The sequence below is a fragment of the Capricornis sumatraensis genome, chromosome X (assembly GCF_032405125.1).
Source record: "Capricornis sumatraensis isolate serow.1 chromosome X, serow.2, whole genome shotgun sequence".
Taxonomy (NCBI): Eukaryota; Metazoa; Chordata; class Mammalia; order Artiodactyla; family Bovidae; genus Capricornis; species Capricornis sumatraensis.
The window spans coordinates 113,722,388-113,733,259 of NC_091092.1; the positions used below are offsets into that span (position 1 = coordinate 113,722,388).

Sequence of the window (10,872 nt, forward strand, 5' to 3'; positions counted from 1 at the left end):
CATTCTTGAAAACCATAAAGCATAAGCAGAGGCAAGTATGTGTCTTTTACATTTACAAAGAGGGAGACTAACCAGAGAGTAAAGCAAGCCAAAATCTGTAGGAATTTCAGCTATCTCCCTAACAATGTATCAATGTTCTGAGCCTCTGGTAGTGTCGTGTTTTTTGCATTTCTAAGGACACTCTTATCCTTAACTGATGTTATTCTCACCCTGGATCACAAAGGTGATGTGAGGATTTCCAATATTATTTGAGAAAACAAAATTTTTGCTCCTAAATCTGACAAACAGCAAACTGTGTGTGACCCATGTTCTTCATATGCTTATAATCATGAATCTAAATGACCTTTCTGTTGAAAAATTTTAAGAACTGAAAATTGGAGGAAATAAAGTCAACAAGTTATTGATGCATGTCAGGAACACAGGTTGACAGGCTTCTCCACGCACAAAGTGAACAACAGGCTTCAGACCACACTAGCGGCGAGATGAGCGGCTGGATGTGGCCCTGGGGCGCGCAGTGGTCAAAGCCGAAGGCCCAGCAGCAGCTGAGGGTGCAGTGCCAGGCCAGGCTGAAGCAGAAGGGCCAGCAGCGGCTGAGGGTGCAGTGCCAAGCGTGGCCGAAGCAGAAGGGCCAGCAGCGGCTGAGGCAGCAATGCCAGGCTTGGTCAAAGCAGAAGGGCCAGCGCTGGCTGAGGCAGCAATGCCAGGCTTGGTCGAAGCAGAAGGGCCAGCAGTGGCTGAGGCAGCAATGTCAGGCTTGGTCGAAGCAGAAGGGCCAGCGCTGGCTGAGGCAGCAATGCCAGGCTTGGTCGAAGCAGCAGGGCCAGCGCTGGCTGAGGCAGCAGTGCCAGGCCTGAGTGAGGCAGAAGGGCCAGCGCTGGCTGAGGCAGCACTGCCAGGCCAGGATGAAGAGGAAGGGCCAGCAGCGGCTGAGGCAGCAGTGCCAGGCCTGAGTGAGGCAGAAGGGCCAGCCCTGGCTGCCCCTCTGTCTCCGGTGCTCTCTACCTCCTCTCTCCAAGCCTCCTCATACTGTGGCAGGAAGGCAGTATGACCCGAATCCTTGACCTTGGCCAAAAACTGCAGGACTTTCATCTTGCTGGTTTCTGTGAGCAATTTAGGACCCCACAGGAACTCATAGCGAGGGGGATCGCTGCCGGGCACCTGGCGGTACTCCAGATACCCTTCCCGCACCAGATCTTCTGTGATGAGCTTCCTGGGCTCTCCAAAGATGAAGTGACTTCTCCCATCATAGATGCCCAGCATATTCAGGAACTTCCAGATCTTCTCCTCAGGGGCGTGGTTGCCATTCAGGTAGATGACACCCAGCAGAGGCATCAGAAGACCATTCTTCGGCAGCCCCCAGTCACCTCTCATAGACTCACTGTCGCTGAGATCTAGGTTGCTCACCAGGGTATAGCAGTGACTGTTGGGCCTGACTTCCTTCAGCACCAGGCCAAACACCAGCTCCATGCGCTCAGAGGCCCGGCTAAGGATCTCAGGGAATTGCTCCCTGTACCTTCTAGTGACTGCCTTCAGCATTTCAGACCTCTTAATGAGTGCCCTCATCGTATACTTACACAGCATGTACTGCACCAACACCTCTGCCTTCCAGGTCAGAAGATCTGTATGAGAGCTCCCAGCAGCAGCTGAGGCCTGGGAGGAATTTTCCCCTTCCTGAACTTGGCCCTCGGCACCTACACCAGATCTCGAGCGTGCTGCGGCACCAACACCAGATCTCGAGCGTGCTGCGCGCCCGACACCAGATCTTTTGCGTATAGCCCCTGCAGCAGCACTGGTGGTGCCTTGGGCTCCCTGAGGCCCCTTGGAGGTGCCAGCAGCAGACGAGCTTGAGGGACCGCTCTCTGAATCAGGAGGGGAGGAGGAGGTGGTCTCTTCTCCCCCAGATGTGGTAGTCTGATCATGAAGACCCTGGGTCTCAGCTCGGGCCTGGCGACGTTTCTCACGAGCACGGTGCTTACTCTTCTGCCCACGAGGCATGATGGCTGTGGTCAGGGACCGCAGGCAGGAATCTGGGCCTACAGATAGGAGGTGTGGGCACCTGGAGGATGGAGAATGAGGTGACATGAGCACCTTAAAACAGGAGATTCTACCTTGGCTTAATCAAAGGCCGCCTCTGTCCTTGAGGACACTGCTCTAGGAACCCACAAGGCTCCTGTTTTCCTGCTCAGCCTTTCCCCACACAATCCCACAGAGGAAGAATAGAGGCCGTCCTTTTCCTCTGCGACCTCTCAGCCCTGCTTTGGATTCACTCAGGTGCCAGCAGGTGCCAGCAGTGGGGTTTTCTAAGTTCTACTTCAGTGTTATCACGTCAAGTCCGGCGGAGCCTTGGCACTCTTCTCTCTGCTACACTGATGCCGACACTTTAGACATCCCCATGATCCAGAGGTAACTGAAGGGATGCCTCAGTCCACCTCCCTGCCAGGAGATAGACAACCAGTGCTGAGAGCTCATTAGGGTCTTTTCTATCCTAGTTCACTGGGATCATCATTCATGGTCCTTACCTTGGCTCCTTACAATTTGGGCACCATTATCCATTTGCGGGCTGCTGTCTGCACCTTCAGACTAGACATTTCCCCTCCTGTAGACTTCATATAAAATAGTAAAGAAAGTGCTCAGCCTCACAGCCCTTCCCTGAGATTTCCTGGGCTGAAATCTGAGGGTTGGGATGGATGCACTGGGTCCCCACTCAGGTTCCTGTAAGGCTGGATCCTGGGGACATGATGGGCTGCCCCTCCTCTCTCCCGCCGGCGGGGGAAGTCCCTAAGGGAAGGAGCTTCCCAGATTCCAGGGACCAATGACAGCACACTTTGCTAGCTAAAGCCGCCCCGCCCCAGCCTCGTAGAAGGCCCTGTCAGCCCGGGACCCCTCGGACTGGCGACCTATCCGAACCCCCGTTCACTAACCATAACTTTTTGGGCGATCTAGCCTGACCATCCCCCACAACCAACGCATATTAACCGCTCCCCAGGACACTCTGGAGTGAACTTCCTCCACCTGCCTCATTAGGGCCCAGGGACCCAACCTGGGAGCGCTTCCCCATTAAAGCCTGTTAGACACTCTTTTTGGTGTCCTGGTCTTTTACCTAACGTTCCTATTGAGCTCCTGGTAGAGAAACTGAACTTTCTCCTGAAGCGATGACTGCTTGATAGTAAAAGCCAATCACTCCATGTCCCAAAAGCAGGAAGTGAAGATGACCTTATCTTACCAAACACGGTCTCCTGAGATCAAAATCTGGTGCAGGCAGGTTGATGGCCCTGTGGACCCTCACAAGATCCCAATTCAAGGATCTAAATATTCTAAATATTTTAGTCTAAAATATTCTAAATATTTTAGTCTAATATATTGTTTCTGTTTTCTGCTATATGTCTTTTTGGAAATAAATTTATTTTTTACAGTATTACAATATGAATTTATAATATTGTACCAGTTTCTGCCACACATCAATATGAATCAGCCATAGGTTTATCTTATGTCTCCTCCATCTTGAAACTCCCTCCCACGTCACACCCCTCTTAAGTTATCACAGAACACTGGCTTTAAGCTCCCTGGTCATAAAACCAATTCCCACTGGTTATCTATTTTCCATATAGTAATATGTACCTTTTCAATGTTACTCTCTCAATCTGCCCCTCCCTCTCCTTCCCCCACTGTGTCCACGAGTGTGTTCTCTAGGTCTGCAATTCCAGGCTGCCCTGCAAATAGGTTCATCAGTACCATCTTTCTGGATTCCATATATATGCAAGAATATATGATATTGGCTTTCCTCTTTCAGACTTAGTTCACTCTGCATAAAAAAATTAGGAATAATGAGCCAACAGTGCCACTACTGGGCATATATCTTGAGGAAACGGTAATGGAAAAAGACACCAGTATTCATGCTCACTGCAGCACTATTTGGAGAAGGCAATGGCACCCCACTCCAGTACTCTTGCCTGGAAAATTCCATGGATGGAGGAGCCTGGTAGGCTGTAGTCCATGGGGTCACTAAGAGTTGGACACGACTGAGCGACTTCACTTTCACTTTTCACTTTCATGCATTGGAGAAGGAAATGGCAACCCACTCCAGTATTCTTGCCTACAGAATCCCAGGGATTGGGGAGCCTTGTGGGCTGATGTCTATGGGGTCGCACAGAGTCAGACACGACTGAAGCGAATCAGCAGCAGCAGCAGCAGCACTATTTACAATAGCCAGGACACAGAAGCAAACAAGGCCTACATTTGACTCATGACAGGGAGGACGATTTCTCCCTCTGCTGACCACTCCATTCAGACCAAGACCCTGGCTTCCCCATTAGCCCACAGTGGGAATCGACATGTATCCTTGAGGTCTCCCAGGGACGAAGGCAGGGAGATGTGGTCCGAATGACATGGTGTGGAACATCCACAGCCCCCAACGTTCTCACCATCCACCAGGAAACCGCAAACCCTCCCTTGCCAACCTGTGGCTGCCCCCACTGACCTGGTCTCTCACTTCCCTGAGATGTCCCGGGAAGTGTCATGTCAAAACGCCTGATTCTCCCAGTCCTGAAAATAGGACTGGTGCTTTATGTGGCTCCATTTCTTATGGGAGGAGCCCCCATCCTCACTCAGCGTCACAGCCATTAATATTGTTGGGGACTAGGTCCCTTTGTTGACCTGGGTCTATTCCATTAGAGCAAGGCTCTCACTTCCCCAAAACCAGCTCCAGTGGACACCAGGGGGCACCACAGTAGGCCAGCTCTACCCGGGGCCTCCTAGAGCCCAGTATAGGGGGGCCGCTCAGCCTGGCCCCCTTGCAGTGTCGAAGTCTGCTCATCAGCCCTCAGGGCCCTCCTCTAGGACCTAGAGCTTCTCCGGGGGTAGAATCCGGGCCTACCCCCCACAGACCAACGCCTTAGCCTGAGAAACTCTAGCGCACATTCAGCCGATAGCGCTGAGGGACTCATAAGAGCCATATCACAGGGGTGGGATGTGGATGGGTCACTTTTATTGCTGGGAGGGTTGGGAAAGTCCCTTCAGCTCCATTCAGGTCCTCACCTTGGTTCCGGACGAGTCCTGGACGCTAAGTCTCCGCCAAACGGTCGCCGCAGCTACCGGCCGATCCGCTCGCTTTCAAAGCGGAAGTGGACGGAGCTGCGTAGGGTCCTACGTGGGGTCTCCCAGGGATGACGGCAGGGGCAGCGTGCTACGGGAACCCTGGTAACTCAATATTCATCCGTCCTCGCGTCCTCCTTGTGCAGTGTATCAGAGCCCAGGATGCCTCCTTGTATGAACCGAAGTCTTCCAGCTCCCAGACAAAGCCCTCGCCTTCCCAAGTCCCCAGTGGTGGGAGGCCAGCTTTGCTCTGAGCATCTCTGCTTGTCAGGTGGGTTGCCACTCTGTGAGCCTCCTTCGTTGGGGGAGAGATCCTCCCACTAGAACTGATGGTCCTCACCTTAAGTCCGGTTATGGTTAACACACCCCCATCTGCAGATCTGGGTTCTGATCAGGCTAGAGGAGACTCAGCCCTCCCTAATATCACACAGGTTGAATGAGGGGACCACTCAGAAGTAGCTCTTTGGCGCTTCTAAGGGCTAAGAATTTACAGAATTCTGTTTGGATCCCTCTGCAGGGATCCCCACTAACACTCAGCATCACATGTGAGGTCTTCTTTGAATTCAGGTCCCTCCCTCTGCGAAGCTGCGGCTGATTGTATTAGACAGAGGTCTCACCTCGCTAAGGCTTCTAGACTGAAATCAACCTGACATCTGTGCCCAGCGCTTCCTGGGGACCACAGCATCAGTGATTTTCCAGGGCCTCCATTTACAGTGTGTGTATAGTGTGTATAGTGTGTGTATAGTGTATAGTGTGTGTATAGTATGTATAGTGTGTATAGTGTGTATAGTGTATAGTGTGTGTATAGTGTGTATAGTGTGTATAGTGTATAGTGTGTGTATAGTGTGTATAGTGTATAGTGTGTATAGTGTGTAGTGTAGTGTGTATAGTGTGTATAGTGTGCATAGTGTATAGTGTGTGTATAGTGTGTATAGTGTATAGTGTGCTAGTGTGTATAGTTTATAGTGTGTGTATAGTGTCTATAGTGTGTATAGTGTATAGTGTGTGTATAGTGTGTATAGTGTGTATAGTGTGCATAGTGTATAGTGTGTGTATAGTGTGTAGTGTGTGTATAGTGTATAGTGTGTGTATAGTGTGTATAGTGTGTATAGTGTAGTGTGTATACTGTGTGTATAGTGTGTGCATAGTGTGTGTACAGTGTAAATAGTGTGTATAGTGTATAGTGTGTGTATAGTGTGTATAGTGTATAGTGTGTCTATAGTGTGTGTATAGTGTGTGTATAGTGTGTATAGTGTATAGTGTGTATAGTGTGTGTATAGTGTGTATAGTGTATAGTGTGTGTATAGTGTGTGTATAGTGTGTATAGTGTATAGTGTGTGTATAGTGTGTATAGTGTATAGTGTGTATAGTGTATAGTGTGTGTATAGTGTGTATAGTGTGTATAATGTATAGTGTGTGTACAGTGTGTGTATACTGTGTGTATAGTCCACTTTCAGGTCCTCACGATGACACATGATGAACCCTGTAACTCCACTTTCTGCTTTGTGAAGCTTATCTTTCATCAAGGTCCTAGTCTCCTGAGAATTCCAAGTTGGAAGTCAGGATGATCCTCATGTGATCCTAGTCCATCAGGGCCTCTGAGACTAGACAGTGGGGATGCAACTTGAGTCCTTCCGATTCCTCTTGCTTAACATCCTCACTACATGTACCACAGCCTGGGACTGCTCCTTCTACTGATCTAAGATTCCTCTTCTTAGGCTTTGGGGAACCACATTATTCAGGGGTGATTGTCTCCTCAGTCCTCCTTCATGGAGGTTCCCATATCAGCTTCTGTCCCTTGATTAAAGGCTTCCTGGGGAATGCATATTCCTACAAACAGTGAGCAGTTACCCTCTAGCAAATTTGGAGAAAATGGGTCTCAGTCCCAAAAGTGATGTAAGATTAGGAAAATGCAGTAGAAATTAAGGAACTCAGCACAGATGTTATGATGACAAAGAGATCTAGGTGATATATTCCTGCTCTTCAGCCACATCTAGGTTGTGTGCTTAATCGCTCAGTCATGTCCCACTGTTTGTGACGCCATGTACTGTAGCCCACAAGGCTCCTCTGTCCATGCAGATTCTCCAGGCAAGAATACTGAAGTGTGTTACATGCCCTCCACCAGGGATTCTGCCCAACCCAGAGATCGAACCCAGGTCTCCCATATTGCAGGCACATTCTTTACCATCTGAGTCACCAGATTTAGGGTAGTTCTAAAATATTTACTCTCGGCACCTCCCTGTTGGTCTAGTGGTTTTGCGCTCCCAATGCAGGAGTCCTAGGTTTGATCCCTAGTCAGGCAACTTGATCCCACATGCCACAACTAAAACTCTCACATCCGACAACTAAGAGTTCTCGTGCCACAACTGAAATCTCACATTTCATAACTAAAGAGCCAGCATGTGGCAACAAAGATTCCAAGTGTCACAACTAAGACCCAGAGCAGTCAAAAAATAAGTAGAAATAACTATTTTTAGTTAAAACAAAGAAAATGTTTACTTTCTACATAGAAGGTCAGCGCCAGATAATCTTGTAAGCCCTCGATCACTTGAGGCTGTCTGAATTTGCACCCGCAGATGATCATATGCTTACTGAGCAGCGTCTCCTGCTCTCCTTTATTCACACCTATTTATTATTTTGGAGTTTGTATTGCCTTGGCTAGGTGTTCCATCCCAGTGTTTTCATCACAGTTTCCTTCTTTCTGTCACTCAAGATACATTTTGGAGTGCTAGAAGACAGTGAATTAACTGACTCATGAGCACCTCAGGCCGGGACAAGGGGAAGGCTACACGCTGTGCACTAATTCAGACCAGCGCTCCAGTCCCAGCTCTGGCTCTTATCAGTTGTGTCGACTTGGGTCCATCCCCAACTCGGGGAGCCTCAGGTGAAAGTGGCTTTGGTAGGGCTAGTGGCATGGTGCTAAAGCACCTGGCACAGTGCCTGGACCACACTGAGACTTTACACAATATCTGTTTTTCCTATGATCATGATTCTTTTCATCCTGGAGGATACCACCGACCCTGATGAAGTTCTTAAATCCAGGAGATGGCAGAGAATTGGTGGCATTCTTGGACATGGAACACCAAATCAGTCCAAAATGCTCTTTAGAAACAATCCTTCATTTCCACTACTAAATCATATATTGAGTGTAGGGGTAGTACTTTAACTGAACGAAATTCCAAGAATCTAAATTTGATTCCAAGACTAATTCTGTCTTCCTTCCCGGCTGCTCTTTCATCTGAACAACTCCTAGAGACTTCCTTAGTGGTCCAGGGGTTAAGACTCTGCACTCCCAATGCAGGAGGCCGATATTCCACCACTGATCAGGGAACTAGCTTCCAAATGGCACAGCTTCACCACAACTAGTAGTTTACATGCCACATCTAAAGATCCTACGGTGCAACGGAAACATTCCTCATGCCACAACTAAAGAACTCTCAGGCTGCAAGGAAGATCAAGGATCCTGAGTGCCGAAGACAAGACCAAAAATAGCCAAATAAATAAATAACTAAATAAAATAAGCCCCTATCTTCAATTTCACCATCACCTAAAATATACTCACCTCACAGACTTTGGTGGAATTATCAACATAGGCAAAAACGCTGAATGGAATGCCCTTTTAATGTGAGCTGTTTCCACGACACACAGCAAAGAGTGTCAGCCCACTGGCTTCTGAGTTTCCGGTTTCATTCTACTATTACTTTTTTCACAGAAGCTCCTTGGTGATGATGTGCATGAAACATCTCGGTTGTGCACTGTGTTCACGGGCACTGGGACAGGAGCTCAGGGCACAGTCCACCGCCACCCCAGGGAGGATTTCTCTCTCGTCTACTCATGTTGCTCTTTAGTCACCCGGTCGTGTCTGACCCTTTTCTACCCCATGGACTGAACAGACTGCCCTGTCCATGGGACTCTCCAGGTAAAAATACTGGATTGGGTAGCCATTTCCTCCTCCAGGGGATCTTCCTGACCCAGGGATTGAACCCACGTCTCCTGCAGTGGCAGGCGGGTTCTTTACCAGTGAGCCACCTGGGAAGCTCCATAATTCCCAAGCAGTTGTTCAGGGTAGTTTTCCATTCCAGGCTTTTGTCTCTCAACTTTGAGACCTGCCATCTGAGAGTCTGACCCCTATTCAGTGTTTCCACAGCCTCCCTGTTGGGCTCGCCATGTAGCCTAACTTAAAACTACCTTCCACGGCCAGACTTTTATTGCCCTAAAGTCTCCAAGTGCCTTGCCTCAGTGTATTTACACAGGACTCCTCATGAGGAAGCCCTCAATCCCCTCACCTCCTGACACCTCATTTTTATTGGGCCCCTAGATCTCAGGTCACCAGCTACTTTATATGAATGCTGCTCTTAGACTCTAGAATTCTATAAGAAGGGGTTGAGTTTAGTTTTCTTAGCATCCCCAAAACCACCCAGAAGACTTCCAAAGAGCAGATGCTAAGTTGATATTTGAACAACTATAGTGTAAGTGTGCAAGAAAGCCATTTTACTGGGATTTCACTTCTCCCACATTCTTAAATAAGCTAAGCCAATCCAGGTAAATAAACTTCAATTTTACAAAGAAAGGCTAAAACAAAACAAACCAAGAAGTGAATACCTCTTAAGATTTTTTTCGGTATCTGATAATCACACAGACTTCACTGTGGAAAAATTCCCATTCTCACAATAAAATCCATATTCCAGTATCATGTCATCTTGTTCCAAATGACAAGAAATGATTCAAGGATTTCAGTCTGTGCTATGTACTATGAAAATTCTTATTTTTCAACTTGATAAGCTGCAGTACATGTGGGAACTGTGCCATTAGTATACTTGGACTCTGAAGCTAAACACATCTTTAATTAAAAGGAACAACATTTAAACACAGAAAGAAGAAAAGTCTCCAATTTGTGTATATTGTATAGGAACACAAATACGTTATATGCTGAATTTCCATGAGCCCCACCGTGGCCCTCTGCTAGTGGGAAGATTGCCTGCTTTCTTGAAATGCAATGTGAAGTGTCGCTCAGAATTCACTAGGGGTGGGAGGAGCTTTGCACACGCTCTGGAAAGTGCACTGGCCCTGGCACCGTAGGAGCCTGGCTGCAGCTCTGGCTCTGGTTCTCTTTCAGCTCACAAAGCCTCTTCATACCAGAATGGGAAGGCACTAGACTTGGTATCATTGACATTAGCCCCAAACTCCCACATTCTTTTATATACCTCTATCTATCATGGAAGCATCCCTTATTAGTTTACAAAATTGTACTCATTCCTTTCTATAGCTTCGTAGTACTCCACTCTGTGGATATATCATGTTGCCTCAATTAACATGTGCATGGACATTTACGTATTTTCCTATGGTTGTGGATGTCTCTTCAAAGTTAATTTCTGGAAACACTGAATTACTGGCTCAAATGTAAAAGCACACTTAATTTTCTGACATTACCAAATTGTATTTACGCTCTAATCTCATTCTTTGACATGTAGCTCTTAAAGAATGAGATCAGTATATTCTCTAACACCATATACAAAAGTAAACGGAAAATGGATTAAAGGCCTAGCTATAAGAGTGGAAACCGTAAAACTCTTAGAAGATAATATGAGCAGAACACACTTTGATATAAATCACAATTTTCTTTGGATCTGTCTCCTAAAACTAGGCAAATAAAAGCAAAAATGAATAATGGGCTGTAATTAAAAGCTTTAGCACAGCAAAGGAAGCCATCAACAAAATGAAAAGCCAACCTACTATATGGGAGAAAATATTTGCCAATGATATCACCAATAAGGGGTTAAT

The 10,872-nt window shown here is 47.5% G+C and overlaps 1 protein-coding gene across 1 annotated transcript; it reads right to left on the bottom strand.

The window, feature by feature from the left end:
• Positions 1-518: 518 nt before the first annotated feature.
• On the bottom strand, positions 519-1,995 carry LOC138071857 (melanoma-associated antigen B2-like). The gene is made up of 3 exons (XM_068963244.1): positions 1,722-1,995; positions 730-1,691; positions 519-638 (listed from the first exon to the last, which is right to left on the bottom strand). Exons 1-3 carry the CDS (start codon positions 1,993-1,995, stop codon positions 519-521), a joined length of 1,356 nt encoding a protein of 451 aa, XP_068819345.1.
• Between the last annotated feature and the right edge of the window lie 8,877 nt (positions 1,996-10,872).